The 26,691-nt window shown below is 42.5% G+C and overlaps 2 protein-coding genes across 2 annotated transcripts in view; both read left to right on the plus strand.

Moving 5' to 3' along the window:
• The first annotated feature begins 5 nt into the window (after positions 1-5).
• Positions 6-2,704, plus strand: tmem203 (transmembrane protein 203). The gene is made up of 2 exons (XM_083930482.1): positions 6-96; positions 775-2,704. The coding sequence occupies exon 2, from the start codon at positions 1,057-1,059 to the stop codon at positions 1,471-1,473; it is 417 nt and encodes a 138-aa protein (XP_083786608.1). The 5' UTR covers positions 6-96; positions 775-1,056; the 3' UTR covers positions 1,474-2,704.
• A 1,639-nt stretch (positions 2,705-4,343) lies between these two features.
• Positions 4,344-26,691, plus strand: part of tprn (taperin) — a 31,255-nt gene continuing 8,907 nt past the window's right edge. Inside the window, exon 1 of the mRNA XM_083929727.1 lies at positions 4,344-6,675. Within this exon, the coding sequence (XP_083785853.1) occupies positions 4,483-6,675 (2,193 nt within the window). The 5' untranslated portion in view covers positions 4,344-4,482. The remainder of the gene's footprint in view (positions 6,676-26,691) is intronic.

The following is a 26,691-nucleotide window of genomic DNA, read 5'->3' on the forward strand; positions in this document are numbered from 1 at the left end:
CGAGAGAAAAAGCTACGATGCTAACGGTTTGTAGCCTGGAGTACTGACAGTTTGGCTTCTACCTGGACGGAGGAGAAACGCCTGGCTGTTTTTAAGGTGCAGTAATGTGTGGTCGCAATAAAATGATGTTTTTAAAGACCCTGTACATTTGTTGAGCTGGAAACTAGAGTCTCCATCCCCTCTGACTGTGTGCGGTTAGCTTACAATGTAGTCCAAGGATCGGCTACAGTCTGTGTCATCGATGCAATTGTGCTTACACTTGATATGTGACGTTAATATCATACTGTCTCATTTTGACATCGATTTACCAGCATCAGTCTGTATCTAACAGGTTAATCAGCCTGATTATTAAACTGACACTGTGATGAAATAATGAAGGCAGACAGCTGAGATCACTGCCTAGCTTAGCTAAAGTTAGCTGTTTACTAAGAGATGTCTACGTTACAGACAATATGTAGGTGTATGCCTGGTTGCTTTAACATACAACACTTCTGGTGTGGTCTACTGCGGTAATCTCACTGTGTATGGTGTCTTGTCTATGCACTTTGTCTGTTCTGTTGGTTTTATCTATTTGGGATGGGGTATGAATGCACTTTATTACTGTGATTTGTGTTGTTAAATGTGACCTGAAGCAGCATCACGTACCGAACACGACTACCACCCACCCTGGTTGCGTGGTGCATAAAGATTATTTTCGATTCTATTCCTTTTGTCATTTCTGTCAGATGTAGCACACTGTATCTTTAAAATAATGTATTTATTTATCGTGCATAGGGGAGAGTTTCCAGAGAGTAGGAGCACCTTCTGCAGTCACCTTCTGCAGTCACCTCCTGGTCATCCTCCTCAGAGTGGATTTGAAGATGTAGCTGAGAGTGAAGTGGGTCATATCTGCAGTTACCTCATCATTCCTGCTCAGGCATACTCAGTGACTTCTCATCTCCACCCACTACCACCCTAACTCTGGAGCACTTTGGCCCCTAACCAGGGCTGCCTAGTGCGTGACTCGACCGTCCTCAGTCAGTCAGTCCCTGGTTGAAGACCCTGCTGTCCTCAGCTATGCTTTTCTCCCTGAGGGAACTGGTCCAGTGGCTGGGCTTTGCCACCTTTGAACTCTTCCTCCACCTGCTAGCTTTGCTGGTCTTCAGCATGCTGGTTGCTCTGCGAGCTGACATGTTCACCCCCATGCTGAGCTGGTGGCTGGTGTTCGTCCCGCTGTTTGCTGCAGACGGCCTCAGCACCTACTTCACAGCCATCGTGTCCATCCGCCTTTACCAGGAGAATGAGAAGCGTCTTGCAGTGCTGCGGCTCCTCTGGGTGCTGACAGTGCTCAGCCTGAAGCTGGTGTGTGAGGTGCTGCTGTGCCAGAAGCTGGCGGAGCAGGAGCAAGCAAGAGACCTGTGGTTTGGCCTCATCGTCTCGCCGCTGTTCATCCTGCTGCAGCTGCTGATGATACGAGCATGCCGTGTCAACTGAGGAGACTGAGAGGCAGTTAGTGGTTGTGCTTTCACATCACCGACAACATGGGAACATCGTCATCTGCCATTAGAGATTTAAAGCATAACAATGGTGTCATTTTTCTTATGGCTCATTACTACCTTTTTTTTTTTATTATTATGTTTTTACAAAAACCCCAACGGTTTTGCACACGTTCCAGGTCTTACAAGAATACAGTTTGTAAACATTTGTGTATCTAATCCTTACAAAATGAACAAAAATGTTCACTGCTACCTTAAGTTATAATGCAGTATTTATCTTCCAGAGTGGAGGCTGTTATGGCAGTGCCATGGTTTTGGAATGAGACCAATCATAAGAATTATAGGGTGACTACATACTTATGTCTGAGCAGTGTTCACTTTAAAGACTGAATGGAAGTAAACTAACTAGACAATTCATTCATTGTTTGTCCCAATTCTTCGGCGCCCCCATTACATTAGGGTGGATTATGGCTATAGGTTTTTCATACTTTTAGGAATACAAAGAGTCTGAGCAAATGTATATTTGGGACATGGTGTGCCTTTTCCATTGTGCAATCAATGGTAGACAATGAGCCATGAGGGAAATGTATACCAGTTATGTTTTAATGCACATGTGCACACATGTAAATTTGAGAACCGGCTGAATTTGAAAGGCTCTTTTGTTCAAGGCACCTTTTTGGGCAACTGTCATGGGTAGCAGCGCTCAAGGAGTTACTACAGCTTTGTTGCTCTATCTCCAGAAGAAGACACTGCTTGCCAGCACAATTCGGTTTATTATCATGTGTCTCACTTTGTTGCCTGTTGCAGGGAGTGTTGCACACACAATCCCCCCTCCCAAGTTGCCTAGCTTTTCAATTCCATCCGTGAGAATGGCCTGAACAGCAAGAAGCTGGTTCTGAAACTTGTTGTCGGCTCACAATGTAGAAGAACTGAATGTGATTTTCACAAGCAGTCAGTTATGTGCACACGTCCTCCCTGAATATTGCTGTTTATTTGTACAATATGTAATGTATTTGATCTGACTTTGACCCTACCTTGTGTATGTACTGCATGCATTTAAGGCCTCATTTTAAGGTAATTCTTGATGTGAAATTACTGTATGTGTATATGTTGACTTTGGAAAGAAATTCACCAACTGTTATTTATGTTCTTATGTTCTTGTTATGGCAATCTTATTGTCATCTGTATATATGCATGTAAATAAACCATCAACATTTATCCAATGTCAACTAAGGATTTTTTAAGTCTGCTAGTTATTTGTTTTTCTGTCACTGGACCTTAGTCTCTCTGGCCACAGTGAGGTGCTACTAGTCTCTTTTTTTCTAATAGCGAATCTACAAATCCTGTTTCCAAAGCCTTGTTTGTGTCTTTACTTTGTTTTGTTGTTAATGCATTCATGTTTCCTGTTTGTGTTTTGCAGTACATTCAGCCCAGGGTGAAAACAGATTATTACAATAATACATTTTAGTTTTAAGCACCTTTCAAGTCACCCAAGGACACTTTACAGCCAGTGGTCAAAGCAGTCAATAAGAGTGCAGTGGCAAGAAAAGATAAATATAATAGTAACAGAAAACAATATATTGTATTATATGTAGTATATACAGTATATATTTTAGGGTTCTATCAAAGATCACTGACATGTTAATTAATTCAGTGGGATTTAATGTATTGCCCATGGAATAATTAGAGATTAAAACTGTCAAATATAATCAGTGAAAAAAACAGAAATGTGTTATTTGTGTTTGTAATGAAAACTCATTTTGACGTCACCACTTAGGCTACCTGATTATGTAAGTGACTTACACCAGCTGGGCTTTCATATCTGTCAAACCAACTTTGACGAGTAGACAAAGGTACATCAGGATTTGTTTCTTTGATACATGTGAATAGGTTCTCCCCCTGTGCTCTTTAGCCTGGTTGTTCTTAATTGTGGCTCGGTGATGAATTCTTAATGAGGTACAGTAATCGCTTGTAGTACCCAAGAATAGCGCTCTGAGTGCTGATTCATGTGCAGCAGGCTACTCCTCAACCCATGTGTTTACTGCAGCCGGATTATCGACAGGTGGCATCACCGGCAAATTCTGAATGAACAGCAGGCCTGCTCCCGGCACTGGATATTCTTACTCCTCTCACCCGAGCAAAAAAGAAGAAAGGTTGACACCACAGGATCATCAGCATTGCTTACAGAGGTAGCCTACTGTTTTGAAAGGAAAACTATTCAAAGAACACAAAAACAAACAAATAATGAATTTGGTACATCACTCGGACTCCATATAGGTAGGAAAGTAAAAAGAAAAAAAGACGAGCTTACTCACTAGGCTGCATAGAATGTAGACACAAACAGTAATTATAATAATAGGCTATACATTTAATAATATTTGTACATTTTAAAATAATGAGTATTTATAATTAAACATTAAATTAAGCAGTATGAGTACAAACAATATTGACAACAGATCTATATTTACCATATATATATATATATATATATATTCTATTGAAGGAGCAAATGTTACCGAACCAATCCCCCCCCCCGGGATTAATAAAGTATTTCTTTATTCTGCGGTCAGTAAGAATAAAAAAGGGAGGGGCGCGTTGAACCTGAATGCAACACTTTTGATTGGCAGGACGGCCTTGCCCAGTCAACAATGGAAACGGGAGTGGCTTGCGTCAAATTGTGACGTAGTAAAGAAAGGGAAGGGGCGTGTTTGTAAGCAATAACGACCAATCAGGTGGCGGATGGGACTGCCGAAGCCGCTCGTGCTGCTGCGGATGGGCGGGGCTGCGTTCAGGGGCTGTGCGGAGAGAGGGAGTCAGGGGGTGAGAAAGCAGAGGGAGAGGAGAGAGAAAAAATAGACGGTGGGGATGTTGTGAGTGTGCGGTGATCGGTCCTGCAGGTAGGCTACAGTCAGAGCCGGATAAAGGTTATATAGCCGCACCGGACCGCGGCAAAACCCGCTTCAGAGCCTGCCCCTCTCCTCTTCACCCCTCCCAACAGCCCTCCACAATGTCTGGCGGAGGAGAGGTACGCGTCCTCCGCCAAGAGCCCGGGCAAGAGAGCCCGAGGATGCCGGCCTGGAAGCGAGAGATACTGGAGAGGAGGAAGGCGAAGGGCGGCGGGTCTGGAGGAGCCGGTGCCGCTGAGCCGAGCCCCGGAGTTGCGGGCTCGCAGCGGGTAAACGGCGAGCTGGCGGGCAATCTGAACGGAAGCAGCAGCAGCGGAGCCCAGAGAGACGGCGGACCGAGCGGCGGGTCCGGGCGGAGCTACACCATCAACACAGCCAGTCAACACTTCGCGAACAACAAAGAGCCACGGCCGACGGACGCGGAGAGGTCGACACCTAGGGAGTACGGCAGACATGAGAGCCTAGTGCTGCAGGAAAGCCTGGGCCCGCTGGAGGAGAACCCCTTCATCAAGCTAGAGAAGGAGAGGAGGAGGCGACAAGACCGAGACAACGCCGCTCGTCCGGTCCAGCACATCCTTGAGCTATATGGTAGTGTACCCGGCATACGGACTATCCGCGCGGAGAATATTATCATAATTGAGTCCGACCCGGATTACTTTCCGGAAGCTGGAGGGGTAAAAACCGGGTCCAAATGGCTGCAAAACGGTGTCAGCAGTTACAGCTCTCTGAACGACCTTCTGGACCGGAGAGGGAGTGCTGTCACTGAGATAAGAGCCAAGGAAGTGGTCATTTATGACACCACGTTAAGCAAGAGCGAGGAGAACTTGAGCACCCTGGGCCGGCCTGATCATGAGGCCTCATCGTATGAGACAGGTGAGGGTCAAGGCAGGGTGAGCAGGATGCTGCAGAAGTTTGACAGCAACTACGGGAAGCTGCAGAAGAAGTCCCACAGCACAGAGAACCTTCTGGACCTGGATTGTAGTGCCAGCAGCCGGCCACGACTCTGGTCCAGGCCACAGCCAGATCTGGTGCCAAAGGCCAGGCCAGGCACGTGGGTCAGCAGCCCGGGCAGCAGCCAGCCATCGTCGCCCGTCTTCCAGAATCCCTCGTCTTCCAAACCAAAACCACAGCCTGCTGTCTCTGAGCTGGGAAGCCCCCAGCTTCCTGCCGGGCCGCCTCAGCCTGTGTCTTCCTTCCGTCAGCGGTTTGAGGAGAGTGGAGGCCACGGTGCAGCTGTCACCCCCAGAGATGAGCCAGACAGGGGGCTCACCAAGCCCATCAGAGAGAGAGACTGGGAGAGCGCTGAGGTGCCTCCCAAATCTAAGGTGCCATGCTCTCCAGAGACCCGTCGTGTCCGTGCCGAGTCCCCCTCAAGCCCCATCTCATACAAGGTGTCAAGGTCCTCATCTGACTTTCAGATCCGTCCCTCCCCAAAGCCGGACCTCACCCAGATTCCTGACGGGGACACCCAGGCACGGGCTCTCGCAAACTTGCGCCTGCAGTCCCGCAACTCTTTTACAGTTATCCCCAAGCGCCACATTGCTGCCTCATCTGCAACGGGCAGCCCAGCACCATCCAGCCCTGTTAAGTCTTCCCCTTCCCACAGAGTGGCAGAGGTGCCCACGCCTGGAGTGCCAACCTCCCACACTATGCCCACCCTGACACCCTCAAAGAGCAATGAAGAGAAAGTGCAGGAGGCGAAGGAAGTCGAAAGGCAGATGAGGCTGTCCAGGCCTGAACCATCTCCTCCTGTTGCCACAAGTCCTGCGCCTCTTCTGACCTCAGAACCTTTGTCTCCATCTCCTGCTCTAACCACGGCTCCCTCTTCTACACCTGCTCTGTCTTCACCCCCCTCTTCTCCGGCTGTCCCATCTTCACCCTCCTTCTCTCCAGTTCCGTCAGACTCTCCAGCACCATCTCCTGTCCCCGCTACCCCCTCCCCAGCCCCAGAACCACTTCCTGTGGATCAGCTGCCAATAACAAACATAGACGACGTTGAAGTGGAGCAGCGTGTCCCTGCCCCCAGCCCCATGGTGCAGAAGAGAAAGGGGAACACGTTCACTGTGGTCCCTAAACGTAGGGTGGAGACCGATGGCCTGGCGAGCTCACCTGAGCCTCAGCAGGAAACTTCCAGTGAGGCTCCACCGGGGTCCACGCCCCCACAGGCCCCGTACGCTCAGCTGGGCTCGCTGCTGAAGAAACGTTACCCGGCTGTGGAGGAGATTGAGGTCATCGGGGGGTACCTTTCCCTCTCAAAGTCCTGCCTCTCCAAGACGGGCGCCATGGGCAAGAAGGTGAGAGCAAAAACAGAACCAAACTTTGTGGCTTTGTTGACAGGTTATACAATTTTACTTTGAGCATGGAGGGGAACACACACACACACACACACACACACACACACACACACACACACACACACACAGTGCTGCTGATAAGATTAGTTGATCAGTTCCACCATTTTAATCATCAACTAATCATTTAAGTCATTTAATAAGCAAATATGCCTACAAAATAGCTGGTTTCAGCTTCTCAGACGTGAGGAGTTGCTGCATATCACTGTCAACTGAATATCCTTGGGTTTTAGACGTCGAGCAGACATTACTTACGTTTCTTGGAGTTTATGATGGGCATTTTGTAATATTTTCTGACCTAGTACTATATATACTAACACTCCAGACATATTCATCAATTCTGAAAATAAACATTATTTGCTGCTTTAATAGCCAGATCACTGTTCTTCGATGAAAACATGTCAACACTGCAGCACGTTGTAGGAAAATGATTGTGTCCTTACAACCGTAAACATAACGCGCCACATCTTTTCCCAGGGGCAACATGAAAGTGTCCTCTGATCTAAATTGGGGCGACACACAGGAAACGATCTGTTTTTTGTTATTTTTTTATATCCCGGTGCATCTGTCACTTTATTGTTCTTCAGTCAAGCCTGTGTACTCCGGTCTCCTGTGCTTTTTAGGGATTCAAGCAGCATCTCCCCCTCATGGTTAATGCTCAGTTATTCTCATGTGTTGTGGTGAGTGAGTGAGTGTGTCCCATCACTTGACATGCTCTCAGGCCTTGATGCCTAAGTGGATGAAAAGCGTGTGTTTACACAGCCACTTGGAGTGACACACAGTGCTTTTTTCTGTTGTCGTCCCACAAAGGCATGTTATTTGTCACAGAACGCATTATTGGGTTAGGTGGCCCTCCAAGCCTATTGACTGAACGATCTCATCAAGGCTGTATTCAGTTCTCAGGATTTGGCTTTTGGATTTGTGCCTCAACTGCCCCAGACTCTGAGGAACAGCTTTATTACTTTTTTTTTTTTTTTACAGTTAAATTCATCTGTGCTCTTGCCCGCAACTGACGTACTCCCAGGCCTGGTCCTTAATCATAATTAAATGATAACAAAGTTTGGGTTTTGGGCTTCACGGTTATCTTACAATCATTATGAGATATCTGATCCTTGCTTGGTGAACATCTTGCTGTATATTGCTCCTGTTTCATCTGTATTAGGGATTAATTAGATATCAGAGAATGTTTCTAATTAATTTTGAGAGTTGCTGCGGGCTGTTTCCAGATTCTCCACTGGATCATCCCGAGTGACATACACAGCGTGGCTGTGTTTATGTTATGTTCCTGACAGCCAGTGATCTCAGGCTGTGGCTTGAATTTTTACCCAACACATTATTAGGAGCATCGCGGTGGTTCAGATGCTCAGGGTGTGGAGTATGAAACTACCTCCTGGGTTTGAGTCCAGCCTAGGCACATGTCAACCCTCACCCTTCCTGTTAGCCTACTGTACTCTGCCAAAGAAGAAATGTTTTTTGTATTCAGTTACATCACATTTGCAAAGAACCACATCGCTGCTAATGCTGAATATTTGAGCCTTTTGGCAGCTCTTCAATCTAGGCCAGTGTCTCAGACTCTCAGACATCGGCCTGCAGTCCTGTTTCTTGACCTGGTCTGCTGTAATCCTCTGCTCTCCAGGTCCAACTACCTCTTACAACTGTGGCACGGAACTCAGGCTATTCAAGATTGTATCAAGTGGAAACAGTGACCAGCAAATGGAAAGACTGCAGTCACTTTATTGAAACTACATCACATTGTGCTGTGCAGGGCTGGATATCAATTTTAAAAAGTTTTTTGGAGACAAGTCTGTTTATATTTCTAGTTTAAGTTAAGTACACCTTAACTTGGTATAACTTAACTCAGCAATACTTTCTCACATGATCTCCGCACAAGAAGAAGAAGGCTCATTACTTCCCCTTTCATCCCTAGCACATAATAAGAGAGTGTTCTTGTCAGATGCGTTCTCTCTGAGGGCGCACTCACACTTGGCCCAGATGGTCCGGGCCGTGCTTTGGCGTCCCCCCTCCCTCTGCCCTCTGCCTTCGGCCCAGGCCCACTTGCACTCACATTACTTGAAATGATCCAAGCCTCAGCTCAAATGCCTATTGCTCATATGTCATCTGACTGTTTTTGAACATTTCATCTGACCAAATCTGCAGTAAACACTCCACCTCTGCATCAGAACACCGCGGACCGTTCGGCGGCATCTTTTTAAATGTCTGTCACAGGGAACAGTTGTATATAAATAGACGTCAGGACCGTCAATGCTCGTGCTGGTACATTCGTGCTTTACTAAAGCCCACCTCTCTCAACCACGTGCCGTGCCTAGGTGCAGAACAGTTGTACGCACACTGGTAAAACAGACTAGACATTAGGTGGGAAGCTTGGGCACGGTACAAATGGACAGTGTAAGTCGACCCTTACTGGAAATAATCTGTTTGGTGTAGGGCGTTTGGATTCTCACATACAGCTCTGTTAGGGTAATAAAGATAATTTCAGGTTTTAAAAATGTTTGAAAGAGGCTATACATATAAACATTTCAAACGATACCCGGCCTCAGTACTCAGTGAACAAAACAGCCCAGAATGCCATCATTTTTATTGCTGCAAAATAACTTAAAACAGCCATTTGTAGATGTTTTATGTAGTATTTTTTCACTTTTCCTTGTAATTCAACATTGTATTTTTGGTAGCAATGGAAGCTCTGGGATCATGTCTAGAATTTAAAATAAAGTTCTGTGGGTTTGCTTGCCTGCAGATCATGACTTTATAATGACAGATATTTAGGCAGGCTGCTGTTGTGTGAGTAAGCCTAAACCATGCAACCGAGTGTGGCGTATTCGTTGTTATTGCATGCACATGTCCAAGCAGACTACCAGTGGCCGAGGCCATGAGACACGAACACATCCTTTCTTTTGTCCGTGCCGCTCACAATCGGAACACTTTCTCCTTTTGTTGTGTGTCTACTCTTCTTGGTCATCATCAAGGCCCAGATTTTTTTTCTTTTCTTTTCTGGGCAGGGCTGCGCAAGCAATTACAAAAGCATCGAGGCTTGGCCTGGCCTGTATAATTTGTGCGGAATTGTGTGTGAGAGCAGCCTCCGAGAATGGCCTTCGGCTCTGTGTTCTGGTCTAGGATTGTTTTGTTTTTTTGAGCACTCTTTTTTCCAGAAAACCACTCTTTTACAAGGAACTTGGCTGAAAAAGAATGTTCCATACGCACGTCACTACTTGAGAACTTAACCCAAGCAGATCATCAACTGTTCCTCTAAATTTTCCCAAAATATTTGACTCTATCCACGCTCTCTTGCTGTATGCTCTGATTTTTGAATGCTGAACGCTGGACCACATCCAGCACAGTTTCATGTAGTCTAGTTTCTCTTGTCTTTATCGCTTCACAAGCACCACTTTGCTTTGTTGTTTTTTTCCCCCTTTACCCACAGTGCACTGCTTTATTCCTGTGCGGTGGTGGTTAATAAGGCCTGTCCCCTTGCTTCCAGCTTCCTGTGATCTCCTCCTCTCTATTGGGGAAGGAATTGTGGAAGAGCTATGTAGGTCAAGTGCAGCTTCTTGTACCGCATCACTTTTGTATTAGCATAAAATTGACTCGGGCTTTCTAGTGAAATACACAGACCAGGATTGAGTCGGTTTCCATCTTCAGTTGGATTGGATTGGGTTCTCTTGACTTCACCAATTTTTTTTAATGCCCTTGCGGTAGACGACGCTGCTCTCTGTCAAGGAGAGATACAGCTGGCAAGAAGGCACGGGAGGGGGTGGAGTGGTTTGTTTTTGAAGTATCTGCTCACTATGACTGGTTATTATGGGAAAAGGGAGACGTACCCGTGTGTTTGTCAGCATAACATCCAGAGAGAGACAGAGAGCGAGAGAGGACGAGGTTTTATGAGCTTACCTGCCTTTTCCAGTGTTCGTAGAGGACCCACTTGATGTTGTTAAACTGCTGCAGCATATTTATTCGTAATTATGACCATTCTGTCAAGCTAATGATGAGGTTTACTAAAAAGGATTGTATGTTTGTAACTGAAGGTGATAATTATTCACACTGTTAGTCTAATGGAACTTGGAGTTTGGTTAGGTATAAATCCCTTTTGTTTTTCTGTTAGGATCAACCACAGCCAGTGTTTCTTTACAGTGACATACTAGTGAAGGCTATCACATCTATTGAATGTGTACTTGAAACCACCTGAGAGGGCTGTGGGAGTGTGTCAGACAAAAATAGTTAGGAACCACTGTCCTAAGCAGTCATAATAACCAAGATTGTTTATAATTCTGCAAGATCATGTAACCATGGTAACACATAAGCACGTCAGCGTGTGGGTGCAGGCATGTTCCATAGTACATCAAAGGGAGTCCAGGTGCAGTCCTGACTGATACTCATAATCACATATTACGTTTTGAGCTCTTTGTGACCTCGTCACCGAGTGGAATTCAGTGATTTTCTTCATGTGGGTCAAAGCTGTCCTATCGTTGAGTTACCCTACTTTATATGACTCCACATCCTCTCGGTCTGTCTGTAATAAGTCAGTGTGACAGGTTTGAAAGCAACCTAGATTTGAAATGTACTGTACACTGGTTAGGGCTGGGCGATAAGGCCCAAATCCTCTATCCCGATTAGCGATGGGCATGGTTATTAAAGGACTCGATTTGAATGAATTCAGTACTTGTTTCTTCTTTTTTTTTGCTTTGTAACTCTCAAAACCTACTATGACATGGCTAATTCCAGCCACCAAGCTAATGTGTGTCCCCATTTTCAGTGAACTGTCCTTGGCTACTACTGTCCCCGGAAATGTCCCCCGTTTTCACTGTGACTGAAAGATACGAAAATGGAATATAGAAAAAAAAGAAAAGAACGTGTAGTACACACAGTGAAATATCGCTGATTGAAAAGGCCGACCAAATCTGTTGTTGTGTTACTGTTCACCATCTATGTTATGTTATTTAACCTTCGATTTATGTGTTTTTATTATCTACAATACGTGTGATAAAACAGACAGTTTGTTATTATCGCTTACATTATTTGCAGCTATGCAACTAACAACTGTTTAGTTCTACTCTACAGCGCACAGTTTTATTATTAGTTGATAAAATGTCAAAATTAAAAACTCTAAATAAAACCACCAGAAACATATTATAAACTATTCAACATGATCTTGTGCCAGCCCGTCAATGTCAGTGATGCCCAGTGATGCCACTAACATGTTAGCCTGCTTAGTAACACTACTCTAATCTGACTTCTTTTTTTCAGTAACCAGTAGGCTAGGCTAACACGTTACTATTTCAGTCATCAGATTAAAGTTACTTATCTAAGTCACTGTGTGCTACTTTGGTGACAGACCCACCTCTTCATTGTGTACATTCATGAGCTGAGTTGCATTTGCTCTGCACCAGCATTCTATACTAATATAATACTATAACTATAGTACTATATTGACACTGACATGTATTGATAACATTAGTGCAACAGTGAAGTTACAAGCTAGCTGCTCCTACATGAAAAACAATCTGTGGTGTATGAATAGTGAAAAGTGCTCAAAGAGAAAGTTAGACTTCTCTCCCTCTACACCAGTCATCTCAAAGGTTTGTTTTTGCAGCGTTCCTCCACTGTGCATGCATGTGCAGGACATTAGCTTCGTCTCTGTTTAGAACACACACTTGTGGTTAAATGTCATGCAAACAGCAGGTTAAAAATATCCAAAGCTAAGCTAAATGGTTTAAAGCTCTCTGTAACACAGGAAGGCCAATGAAAGGGCACACTCCTACATTTACATTGTGCGCCCGGGCTACAGGTGTGAAAGTCCATTGTGTTTAATTATTTACCACCCAGCAGACATTCCCCATATCTCCTCCCTTACACTTCCTGAAAACCAACCACCCCACCCCCTTGCTTTTTTCAAAATAAGAGCCAGTTGCCCACGATCCTGCATGCTTTATTTTTCTTTATTGAGACTGAGGTTTCAGACAGGAGACATGCTTCAGATTAGGAGTGTGTTGAAGTTAATTTGTATCTCCAAAATAGCCCTGGGACAGTGTGCCTTTCTAAGGAGTAACTGTGTGAAATACTCTCTAATTATATGTACAGTCAATAATAATATAATTTTATAATATAGTTAAATCTGGCCCCAGTCTATGGAGGGAAGAAAATCTTGTAACGCTGCTCTATAGACCAAAACACAATCTATTTTAAGATCTGTGGTGTTTCCTTGTACATCACATCCCTGAAATCCAAGGCTGTGTCAGGATTACTCTGATCTGGGCAACACCCTCCAATCAAGAGATATAAAACAGGAATGATCTCTCCTGGTGATGAGGAGAGTCTTAAGTCTGAAATTTGCAAAGTGGTCAAGAATCCGGTTTGAAAGCTTTTTTTTGATGTGTGAGGGGTTTCTTTCAATATAACATAAACAATATCAGGCACCTGGCAGAGGTTTGACTGAGATAACTGTATAATTTAACATTTTAAAGCTGCATTAATTAACTTCACATGTTGATTTGGAAACTTGGGGCAGTGGAACAAGCTTTAAAAACCACATTGACGTATTATCACCCTATAAACATGCTATTCTAAGACTCCACTGTGTTCATCAGTTACTCACTAACTTTGTCTGACATCAAGTGCTTTAGAAGCTGTTTTGTCTGAACATAAAGCTGATAAGAGCGCTAACACTCAATCACAACAGGAGAGTTGTGGTCGTGAAATGAGCATAACTGCAGACATGGGTGAGTACATTACATTTATCTAGCTAACACTTTTAGCCAAAGTTACCTACAATAAGTGGATTCAACCATGTGGTTACAAGAATGGTGCAAGTACATCATCTTAAAGCTGGTGTGGGCAACGAGTAAAAAAGGGCCAGCATTTGAAGTAGAGTGAGACCTCTTCCTACAGCCCTCCCTCTCCCCTCTCTGTCCTAAGCCCCTCCTACCACACAAACATGGGTTAGTTATTCATTCATCCCGATGATGTTACATTTTTACACAATTTCGTTCCTCTGTTTGCTGTACTGCATTGTCGATGGATAACAATAAAGTCTCATATCTATTAGTGAATTTGAATTAGCTGCAGTTGTGAGCTTTTGCCTACAGTGAGCCGAGCTGTCTTTCACTGAGGGGACAACATGTAGAGATGTTCGGATACCAGTTTCTCCTTTCCGATGCAGATTCTGATACCTGAACTTGCATATCGGCTGATGCCGAGTACCGATCAGATACTGGTGTGTATATATTTTTGGGGCTGGATTGTGTGGTATCGGACCGGTGCATATTTGCGTGCATGCTGGTACCGATACCAGAATTTTAGGCAGTATTGGGATTTGACATGCACACGCCTCTGCATTTGTATATAGAAACGCTCCCACTCTGAAATCACCTGTGATTGGCTAAAGTCTCCCAACATAGTTTAGGTTCTCTAAAGTATGAAGACAGAGCAGAGAGGAGCTGAGCAAGTCTAGTTTTCTCTTAGAACACAATATGATGAAAGATTATTACGGACTTTTTGCCTAATAATGCCAAAAATAAACCCCCCACCCCAGCTTTAAACAAGAAGAGATAGAGAAAGAGTTTTATCCTCTCCCTCGCCAAGAGTCTGAACAGATGAGTTTTCAGTCTGCGGAGTCTATGTGCAGAGCCTCTGCTGTCCTGATGTCATTTGGGAGTTTTTTTCCATCATTATGGAGCCATGACAACAAACAGTTACTTGGTAGCTCGGCCATTGGCAGTGGCAGAGCTTAGTGGACAGGCTGGGGTGAATGGTGTGACCATGTCCTGGATGTAGGAAGGGCCTGAGCCATTCATAGCATGATAGGCAAGTACCAGTGCCTTGAATTAGATTTGTGCAGCCACCAGTAGCCAGTGCAGTGTGCAGAGAAGCGGTGTAGCGTGCCTTATAATAATATTATATTCTCTGCACATTTATCTTATACAAGTTAGCCCTTTCACATTACTCACACTCATTCAATCCAATGGTGATAAAAATATAATTTCGCACAGTTTTATATTCAGTCTTAAAATGGAGCAGTTTCCACCTATACCATTCTTCTTAAAATAAATTAGACCACTTATGCAGGTGATGGATCTTCTGATGATGGTTTAGAGTCAGAATTGCTTTCATTTTTATTTTGAGAGAGGTGCGCGTTCTTTTTTTATGACTGATAACACTTGCGGTGAAAATACGGTTTTGTCTTCTTAAGAAGCTTGTCATTTCTTTCGTGGGGTCTATGGCTGCAGGATGTGGACACACTCACATGTACGCTCATGACACAAGCACAACCACGCTTAATTTCTGCATCAACACGCACATACAAATACACACTCGCAGGTTTCCCACACAGGCCTCTGGCACATGTGCAACCCTGCAAAGTCAGTGTAATTAGAATTCAAGCAGCAAAGCCCCACTATCATAGCCATGTTTAATTCAGTGTGTGTGTGTGTGTGTGTGTGCGTGTGTGTGTGTGTGTGTTTCTTTAGAGTGCATGAGTAAGAAGATGAAGAGAATGAAAGCGGAGGACGTTAACAGAAGGGGCTTTTTGAGAGTTTATAAAAAGAAACGGAGTGGGCGAGTGACAGAGGCAGGTAGAAGCCACTGACTTTTAATAGCTGCAGTGTTTTTTCCACCATGCGCTGTGACATCTCTCTTGATAAATTGGTTTGGTTGTTTTGATAATTGAAAGGTAACATTTTTAGTAAAGCCTTGATGACTGAATAATACATTTAGTCCTCTATCCTGCTGTACAAATGCAAAACACTGTTGGGACTCTGGGCCAGTATGTGGTGCTTTTTGTACGTAATGTAAATTTTATTCAAATAGTCTCTCAATGGAGGCTGTGTATAATCTACAGTACTTCTGTTTTCATGGTTAACAAGTCCTCGTCCTCCAGGCCTGACGTGCAGTATGTAAATCATATTTCTGTCATCGTGTTAATCAGTACTACCCTTAATAATTAGTTTTCCTGCTTAAATGATCAAAAGCAGTACATCTTTCTGCCATAGCTGTCTCTTTCTGACTGTCTGTCTCTACTTCCACTCTCCCGTTCCCCTTTGTCACATATCCATGGCGCCTGTCGCCGGGGCAACTCGAGTCGCAGCCATTCTATCCTGTCATTAGGATTCTAGGATAAGGACACATACTCTCCCTGTCACATGCACGCACGCACGCACGCACGCACGCACGCACGCACGCACGCACACACACACACACACACACACACACACACACACACACACACACACACACACTGTTACGTCAATGCTGATGTTGTACATTTTGTAATGTGTAAAATTGAAACACCGTCTAATAAAGATGTCCTGGTGAGCATGTTCTGTAATCAGCAGACTTAAACCAGTCTTTCTGTGGGTGGAGACCCAAACAGCCCTCTGATGTTTGAGAGAGGACTGGTGTGTTTTCATAAGGCCCAGTGCAGAGTTGGAAAAGTCTCCAAACATGTTTCTGTTTTCATGTGTTCACTTACTCGTACCATCTTATTGTTTAGGATGTAATTATTAGAACCTCACAGATACTGGATTTTGAGATTGATACCAATACTGACATCTGAGACTATTTATTATTTTAATATTTAGAATATAATAAAATGAATATGTTTTGCAACATAAACATATACCAACAAGCCTACAGTCATGCCAGAGATTCTCCAAGAACAAGGTGAGGCTGTACTTAAGCACACAGCTAGCAGCATGCTCACAGTGACAGAGCCAACATGCTGATATTTATCAGGTAATGTACACCAGGGCTCCGTTTCACTAGACGTTCAGCATGCCCACATTCACTTCTCTTCCCCCCACTATCATAAGTGTTGTTCCATTTGTCTGAAAGTGACCAACGATGGTCAATCCAGAGGTAGATATCACCCACAATGCATTGCAGTTAGGCATGTAGTGGAAGAAAATAAATCCATTTTTAGATGGCAGTAATGCACAACCGGTGAAAGTCCAGTTACTGACCACCAAAGAAGGAGAAAATGAGTGAGTAAAATAAACTTTGCCTAGTTAGCAGATGATTTGTGACATCACAAAAAGTTTGGAAGTCAATCCTGTTCCAGTTTGCAACCTTTTACTAAGTGTGATGTAGAAACATGAAGCTACCAGTGCACATACAGTATCCTGAGAATGGACTTTACAGTGAAGTGGGAAAACCATCCAGCAGGAAAACTTTAGAACTAGAACCCAATCTACATATTCATAGATTCTGTCATTTTAGTGCGACAGAAGCAGTAGATTTGGAATATGAGAATAGCAGATCAGAAAGCCTACATATTATTGTTGCAAGCAGATTGTTTGTATATATGTATAAGTCAGGAGGGGTATTATAATATGGTCATTAAATAACTTACCTTGACGTAAGATTGTCGTTCATATCTTCCTACTGGTACAACAGTGTTTTTTTTCTAAATGTCCGAGCATAACTTTGATTTGACAAATGTTGAATTTTTGTCATTCAGCATGTGTGGACAACATAAATCTGACACACCCCTTATTAATGGTATTAGCTGCAGCTGTGTTTGCTAAGCTATCCAAGAGGACATTACAGCTGCAGGTGCACCACTAAACAGGTTGTTCACTTTACTCCCTTATTGTCCCGGTTTGCACCGTTGCATCTGTACCAAAATACGTTGTTATCAACCATTCTGTGTATGTGACATCTTTAGCATGTGACTGTCATTGACTCATGTCTGTCCCAAAGTTCACAGGTGCAAAAGTCTCATCACTGCCTGGAATCCAATTGACAATTCACTACCGCTTGGACTTTGGAGCAAATTGAGACACACCCATTGGCTCTTCTTTACTTCCTAAAGGCTAAGAAATAGAAGATAAAAAAATAATTATGATGGAAAAACAATTAGATTAACAATGGGGTTCTGATCCAACATAGATCATAGACCCCAGAGAATATCCTTGATCCTGATCCAGTGTGGGATCCTGTCCTTTCCTTTGTCCTGATTGTGGTTTTTCAGACACGCCTGACTATCTGCACTTCCAGTGGAAGTGAGCTTTTCTGTGTTAAGCACCCTGCCTAAGCGCTCCCACAATGACAGTGTGTGGGTTGCTGATAGGTTTCGATCTCCACCCTGCTGGTATCACCTTACATATACAATGTGTGCAGTTATATTGATCTGTGCCGGCTCATTCTTCTCATCAGCACAAATGTTTTAAGATGGGACAAAATCTTGATAATACGACTGCACTGGTCGGAGGCAGAAGTCTTGGTGGGCTCATTGATACAAACACGTTTTAAAAAAGTGTCTCCTCTCCCATCCATTTCTTATCAGTGAGATAATCCAGCCCTGATAGCACAGGGAGGCCTAAACAAACACACTCACATGCAGCTACAAAGGGCGTACTATTACAGCAGTGACTCAGTCTTGAGACATGGCAGTGTAAACACAGATTTTTGCATTTGCACTGCTTGCTGCCCACGTCGCCAGCCAGAACTGTGAGCAACAACCACCTACACTCGTGAACGAGTTTCCTCAGATAGATCAGTGTTGGGATTATTGATGGTTGTAGTATTTGAAGCATTTCCACATAAACACTGATCTGATTGAACCTCATGTGAAGAGAAGTCTTACAACACCTACACAAGAGCATGTACATTTTTGAATCCACTGCATGGATCACAACTACAGGGGTTTTCAGTAGGTGTACTGCGGTTTTAGCTCCGGTGTGCACTGACCTTTCACTGAAATATTTTTTCTCACTGATAGCCTGAAGGTCTGATATTTGGGTTGGAGCTGGACACTGCAGGATTTAATTTCTGCATCCAACAAGAGATTTTGTTTGCTGTCTCTGTTGTGAGCGCATTTAAAGTGAAATTCCAGCGTAAAATCATCCCATGGTCTTTTATCGACACTTGCACACATCAAATAAGCCATCGAGACAGCTTTTTTTGTGTATAAACTATTAACGGAGATATCCCGGAGAGTCGCTAACAGCCGGACGTGGCTAGCACTGATTAGCTCGGGGCAGTACAGTGAAGGCATTAAAAACGCTTTTTTAACCACTAATACTACTCAAAATAACACCAAACCTCTGCAGCAGCATGGTACGAGTCCCCACACAAAAAACAAAGCACCAACAACGTAGTTAGTGAACCTGGAGTTTATTAAAAGAGTGTTTTAAAGACTTACCTACTGGCCCCGGTACCAGCTCCTCTCATAGTAAAGTCCATTCAAGTGGATTACCAAAGTCAATCCAAAAGGAAGGAGCCCATTGGTGCTTTGTTTTCTGTGTAGGGACTCTTATCATGCTACTGCAGAGGTTTGCTTTTATTTTTGAGCAGCATTAGTGGTTAAAATCTGTTTTAATGCCTTCACCGTACTGCTAATCAGTGTTCGCCACATCTGGCTGTTACCGTCTCTACTGGATTTCTCTGTTAATAGTTCATTAACAAAAATAAACTGTCTTGATGGCTTATTTGATGTGTGCAAGTGTCGAAAAAGACCATGGGATGAGTGTACGCCAGAATGACACTTTAAGGCAATCTGCAGCTAAGGTGTGTCTACTCAGCACATTACTCCCAATCATTGTAAACAATGTGCTTAAAACTCCTATGTTACACCAACAAAAGCGATTGATTTAAAACTGGGCTCCACCTTAGCCGGATATTCATTCTTCTTATATGGAAGAAGAGTAGTCAGAGGAGGGTAGTTGTAGAGTAATCAGTACAGTAAATAACACCCAAAAGCACATTTTATGGTGTAAGTTTTTGTTGCAGCATTACACAAGTATCCCAATCATTACACATGGACATGAACTTCAAGGTTTCCTGTCAATGTGTGTTTCGTGAGCAGCGCTTCACAGAGGTGACTTGCGGTATTTTATCCTCACATCCACCACAGCCTCTCTCCTCCTGGCCCATGCGTAACTGGATCAAAATAGATCAGGTTTCAGGTTGATTTTCTAATTCAAATCCCTGCCACTCTCTTACTGTCCTGCCACCATGGTCCAGGTGGGCGATTGGAGGAGTTGTCTACTCATCTGAGATACCTTCAGTTATTACCGTGCCCTCTGAGAAAAAAGCATACTGAGCAGCAGCCCGTAGTATGGCAAGTGCTTGCTCGTTGATTGTTTGCTTATTTGTTTTTGCCCTGGGGTTTGTCTTTCAGCTTTTGGCTGCACTGCGTTGGTTTGGTGGAATATTTGCTTATATCCATTAGAAGTTTTGTGTGATTTACTGTCCTTCTTCTGTAATATGTTGTTACTCAATCATCCTATTATTAATCATCAACTATTAGCGTGGTGAAAATTTATTATTTCTCTTAGTCTGAAATAGTTATGCTAACATCAGCCTCATACATGGAAACACCCATCAAATCACAGCCCCTCAATCAATATTTGGTGTTGTCACAAGGCTTCTCTGACAAAGCTACTCTAGCAGTTTCCTCCTGCTTGTAGTGTTAATGCTAAGCTAGGCTAAACATGTCTTGGGCCTACTTGAACATACAAAGAAGACACTGAGGCCGATCTCTCTCTATCTCTATCTCTTAGTAAGAAAACAAACCGTCAAGTATAACCCAACATGTCCAAATATTCTTTTACGCTTATTTTTCATGTGTGGTTGTAAAATGTTTGTTGGAAGAGTTTTCTATTCATCTTAAATGTAGGTCATAATAAAATGTGGGTAAAAGAAAGTGCAGACTCTTGAAATGTGATGGGAATATGTTCCCCATCTGATGGTAAATGAAGCACCCACTCATTTTGTCTGGCCAAATGACGTCCTCTGGATCACGCTAGTTATCCCAATTTACCAGCACAGTGGAGAGGTACACGGCATGCTTTGTTTGAGTACATGTAGGCTCTATTATCCCTCTCCTGCTAATGCAGCTAAAGTCTTCAGCCGGTTCATTGTGGTGCTGTTCTAATATTATCTACCTAGGAGATTAGCTCTAATGAGGCACCTGGAGAGTCTCCTATATACAAGCAGGTTGTTAGTCCTTTTTTGAGGACTGTAATGTGTCATAAAATTAGGTGTAGTGATGGCATTAATTTCAATATAATTATTTTCTTTTTAATACATTATTGTCATCGTATCTTGTCATACGTTACTCATTTTATATAAACTATGTAAGCATGACGTTTTTATAAAAAGACAGACAGGAAATGGGGTGAGATAGAGAGGGGGAGACATGCAGCAAAGACCCGCTGGTCGGAGTCCAACCCGCGGCCGCTGCCTCAAGGACCTACAGCCTCTTTACATGGCGCGACTGCTCTAAGCCACCGGCCGCCCCATATTCATATATTTTTATGCATAAATAAGGTGGGTAGGTGTAACATCCAGTGATTGACTGTCAAAATAACAGTCGATGTAAGTTAAAAATAGGTAATATCAATATTTACCGTACAGGTTTAGCTTATTACAGTATTTTGAAATAGTCCATAATTACAGCATTGAATTCATACAAAAACATTGTTCTTTGAAAGTCTGGCTACTATTATTCCATAAACCCATAAAGTTAAATTTCGATATAATTTAGGGTTTGCATGCACGAGAAGGATCTAATGCTATTCGACACATATATGAGCAGGTGCACACACCTCATACAAACATGACCATCCACACCACACCTGATGCCACCTGACCCCACTGAGGTAAATATAGAAACCCATTTTGAAGAGATGCAGACATACCTCATGTAAACATAAACGCTAACACGCTTCTTCACCCTCAGTTGTTAGCAAAAGTTGTGCTATTGTGTCGCAGCTCCACCGTAAGTCAGCAGCTTTGGAGTCCAGCCCAATCAGCTGTGCATGTGCATGTGCGTGTGCGTGTGTGTATTCAATAGGAACCACTTTTCACCAAATGAGGACACGCCATGCTGGGTGGCCTGGAAAAAATTCCTGGCACAGCTCCCATCTCCCCTATTGGCCCAGGGACATTCATGAAGACATAATCTCATCTTCCTCTCTCCCTCACTTCCTCTTTTGTCTGTGTTCCCCATGTCCCGTTGTTCCTCATACACAACATGCAAACAACAGAAAACAGAGCTGATGACACTTGGGTGAAAGGAACTTGTGGGACTTATTTACTCAGCTCAGCGTCTCCCCCCATCTGATGTCTCAGTCGGGTGGCGTTGAAGATGCTGCAGCAGCAGCTCCTCAGTAGTCTCAACAAGTCCGTTTCATTTTGTACTCCGCTTTAAAACCCCTTGTTTTTTAGAGCAAGCTAAAACATCTAACACAGAGCTGATTCTGATTCTGAACATGAGCGTAATATTTCCCCTTTAAATATTCATATCTGAAGACTTGCTACATTAACTGACCAGTGTTAGTGAAAAAAAACAACCAAATAGTAACTTGCTGAAACAATGCAATGTCTAAAAGGTGTTGCCCTATACAGTAGTATAAGGAGTTGGGGGTTAACTTCTGAAAAGGATTTCCCTGTGCTGTTTCCAAATCAAATTGCAATTCCTGGGGGGAAAAAAAATCATTCTCCCTTTATCCGTATACATCCATGAGTCGACACAAAGCATCGACTTCTTACACACACACTGCGATACACAGTGAGTCTTTGATAAATGTAAAACAAAACCAGAATAATTAGTCAGTGGTTGGTGGCCTTTCAGTGGTGCTGCGTCCTGTCTGAGCACCCTGTGGCAATGAGAAGGACAGCAGGGCTCAGTCAGACCCCTGTCGGCCTGTCCCACAGCCTGAAGACAGAAGACGAATCACTTCTGCCTCCATGATCACAGGCCTAAAAAGACATCAACCGAAGCTCAATCATGATATACTGTATTTTTATATATATATATATATATATATATATATATACATACATACATACATACGTGTAGATATATATCTCAGCAGGCTGGGATATATAAACGTCACAGTTCTGTTCCCGTCATTGAAGACATCGAAGAGTCTCATGTGAGAAGAGTGCATGTAGAAAGGAAAGCGCGAAAAGAAAAAGAAAAAAGTGAAAGACAGCGAAAGAGGAAGCGAGCCCGGCGGGTTGCTTGATTTATTGATAGACTGGCGTTTGGTATCCAGAGACTTCCTCTAAGACAGGATGCCAGTTTAGCAAGGAAACACTTTTCATGGTGTAAGACTGAACACAGGAACTAAAAAAGGCGGTTTTGGGGCTAAATATAGTTGACGCCTGGGACTGAGGGCCCTTTTTAAAGATGGTAACGGTGTCAGGGCTTGTATCTATACACAGGGTGTGATTTGTTTTGTGGAGTGAACTGTTACTATGGCTGAATACTAGTGTGGAAAGCTAGCCTGGCTGTCAGGAGGAAAAGATGCCGTTTTGTCGAAAACCCAGTGACTGTAAAATTAGATCAGATTAAACAGATTTTTTTTAACTTTTAGATTGGTCAGTATTGGACGATCAGGGGTGTTACCTTGTATATTACCTAATGAAAATAAAAGGGATTGAAGGGAAGTTTGATGGTTTCCTTCGTCTTAAACTATCACATTTAGCTCCACTCCCTATCTTCTCAAAGAACAAGTCATCATCACTGAACTTTTGATATTTCTGCCATATTAAGTTTCTAACTAGCAGAAGAAGTTGATAGTACTTCTTTGAAATACGTCACCTTGAAACAGAAATGTAAAACAGCTGATGTATCTGGGCATAGTGACGTGGGTGAAACCCCCAAAATGACAGACTAACATTCGAGTACTTCTCATTAGGTAACATTAGTGAGTAATTGGTTGAAAGGTTACATTTGTAAAGGCTCTTTGCTCAGGTCAGTAGGTTCACAGACTGTTCTCTGAACCCTCGTCCTGCACCACACTGCCTCCTCAAGTTTTAAGTACAAAGTTATTTATTGTCATGTGCACGATAATTACAGAGGAGCAGTCATTGGCAATGAAAATTTTAGATCTCAGACTCCCTCCAAAAATGTCCATTAAATACGTCTAAAAAGAAAATCGCAACACAAATCGAAGTACAAAAATGTGAAATGAGGACAAGAAATGGTGCAGAGTTAAATAGGTATAAAATATAAGTAGCAATACATATATACAGAGACGTAAACAGGTGTAAAATGGTAAGTATATAAAGTTAAAGTGACCGTTGACGACTGTGGTCCCTGAATATCCTGTTGGCCTTCTTCCTGCATCGTCGGGGGGAGAGGACCTCCATGGACGGCAGCTCAGTCCTGGTGATGTGTCGGGCAGTTTTTTACCATTCTGATATAATATGAAGACAGATGTGAAAGCAAAACAGTACAGTCTCCTAACTGATATCATTATCTCAATAGATGTAATTATTTCATATTAACTTTTTTATCAGCCCTAATCAGATACTAGCAACTATCATATAATCAAAACATGATTAGGAAGGTCCAGGGGAGATAAGTGGAAGACAGTTTTCAAACCTCATCTGTCATGAATCCTCAAATGTTCCAGCCGGTTTAGAAATCTGTGATTAAAGATGGTGTCCCATACGTCCTTGTCTAATTTATAGACTCTCCTCCTGTATCTATAGACCCAGGGCCTTCATTTATAGGCCCAAATACACAATATATAGACCTTCCTCGTTCTGGATGGATACACTTTGTATCCATCCAGAATCTTTAGACCCTCATCTGGAATCTATAAACCCTCCGCCATCTCAAGACTCTTCTTTGAATCTATTGGCCTGTAGCTCAAGACTCTCACAGAGTCTATACTCCACAGTTATTAATCTACAGTGTAGACCCATGTGCTGAACCTTTAGACCAGGGGTCGGCTATTTTTGATATTAAGTGCCATTTTAAAGTTTTTTATTTGATCAGTGTATTATGGTAGTGCCCGGAAGTAACCCTAGATTTGCCAATGCTCACAAGAACTCTATGAGACTCGCTTCCCGCTTAACCATCTAACCTTAACCATTAGATTTCAATGCCTAACCTTTACCATCTAACCTTAACCATTAGATTTCAATGCCTAACCTTTACCATCTAACCTTAACCATTAGATTTCAATGCCTAACCTTTACCATCTAACCTTAACCATTAGATTTCAATGCCTAACCTTTACCATCTAACCTTAACCATTAGATTTCAATGCCTAACCTTTACCATCTAACCTTAACCATTAGATTTCAATGCCTAACCTTTACCATCTAACCTTAACCATTAGATTTCAATGCCTAACCTTTACCATCTAACCTTAACCATTAGATTTCAATGCCTAACCTTTACCATCTAACCTTAACCATTAGATTTCAATGCCTAAACTTTACCATCTGACCTTAACCATTAGATTTCAATGCCTAACCTTTACCATCTAACCTTAACCATTAGATTTCAATGCCTAACCTTTACCATCTAACCATAACCATTAGATTTCAATGCCTAACCTTTACCATCTAACCTTAACCATTAGATTTCAATGCCTAACCTTTACCATCTAACCTTAACCATTAGATTTCAATGCCTAACCTTTACCATCTAACCTTAACCATTAGATTTCAATGCCTAACCTTTACCATCTAACCTTAACCATTAGATTTCAATGCCTAACCTTTACCATCTAACCTTAACCATTAGATTTCAATGCCTAACCTTTACCATCTAACCTTAACCATTAGATTTCAATGCCTAACCTTTACCATCTAACCATAACCATTAGATTTCAATGCCTAACCTTTACCATCTAACCTTAACCATTAGATTTCAATGCCTAACCTTTACCATCTAACCTTAACCATTAGATTTCAATGCCTAACCTTTACCATCTAACCTTAACCATTAGATTTCAATGCCTAACCTTTACCATCTAACCTTAACCATTAGATTTCAATGCCTAACCTTTACCATCTAACCTTAACCATTAGATTTCAATGCCTAAACTTTACCATCTGACCTTAACCATTAGATTTCAATGCCTAACCTTTACCATCTAACCTTAACCATTAGATTTCAATGCCTAACCTTTACCATCTAACCATAACCATTAGATTTCAATGCCTAACCTTTACCATCTAACCTTAACCATTAGATTTCAATGCCTAACCTTTACCATCTAACCTTAACCATTAGATTTCAATGCCTAACCTTTACCATCTAACCTTAACCATTAGATTTCAATGCCTAACCTTTACCATCTAACCTTAACCATTAGATTTCAATGCCTAACCTTTACCATCTAACCTTAACCATTAGATTTCAATGCCTAACCTTTACCATCTAACCTTAACCATTAGATTTCAATGCCTAACCTTTACCATCTAACCTTAACCATTAGATTTCAATGCCTAACCTTTACCATCTAACCTTAACCATTAGATTTCAATGCCTAACCTTTACCATCTAACCTTAACCATTAGATTTCAATGCCTAACCTTTACCATCTAACCTTAACCATTAGATTTCAATGCCTAACCTTTACCATCTAACCTTAACCATTAGATTTCAATGCCTAACCTTTACCATCTAACCATAACCATTAGATTTCAATGCCTAACCTTTACCATCTAACCTTAACCATTAGATTTCAATGCCTAACCTTTACCATCTAACCTTAACCATTAGATTTCAATGCCTAACCTTTACCATCTAACCTTAACCATTAGATTTCAATGCCTAACCTTTACCATCTAACCTTAACCATTAGATTTCAATGCCTAAACTTTACCATCTGACCTTAACCATTAGATTTCAATGCCTAACCTTTACCATCTAACCTTAACCATTAGATTTCAATGCCTAACCTTTACCATCTAACCTTAACCATTAGATTTCAATGCCTAACCTTTACCATCTAACCTTAACCATTAGATTTCAATGCCTAACCTTTACCATCTAACCTTAACCATTAGATTTCAATGCCTAACCTTTACCATCTAACCTTAACCATTAGATTTCAATGCCTAACCTTTACCATCTAACCATAACCATTAGATTTCAATGCCTAACCTTTACCATCTAACCTTAACCATTAGATTTCAATGCCTAACCTTTACCATCTAACCTTAACCATTAGATTTCAATGCCTAACCTTTACC

This window comes from Echiichthys vipera (genome assembly GCF_963691815.1).
Source record: "Echiichthys vipera genome assembly, chromosome: 16".
NCBI lineage: Eukaryota > Metazoa > Chordata > Actinopteri > Perciformes > Trachinidae > Echiichthys > Echiichthys vipera.

Bases quoted from the DNA above. Each gene is read 5' to 3' on its own strand.
- tmem203 (XM_083930482.1), top strand. From the start codon at position 1,057: ATGCTTTTCTCCCTGAGGGAACTGGTCCAGTGGCTGGGCTTTGCCACC.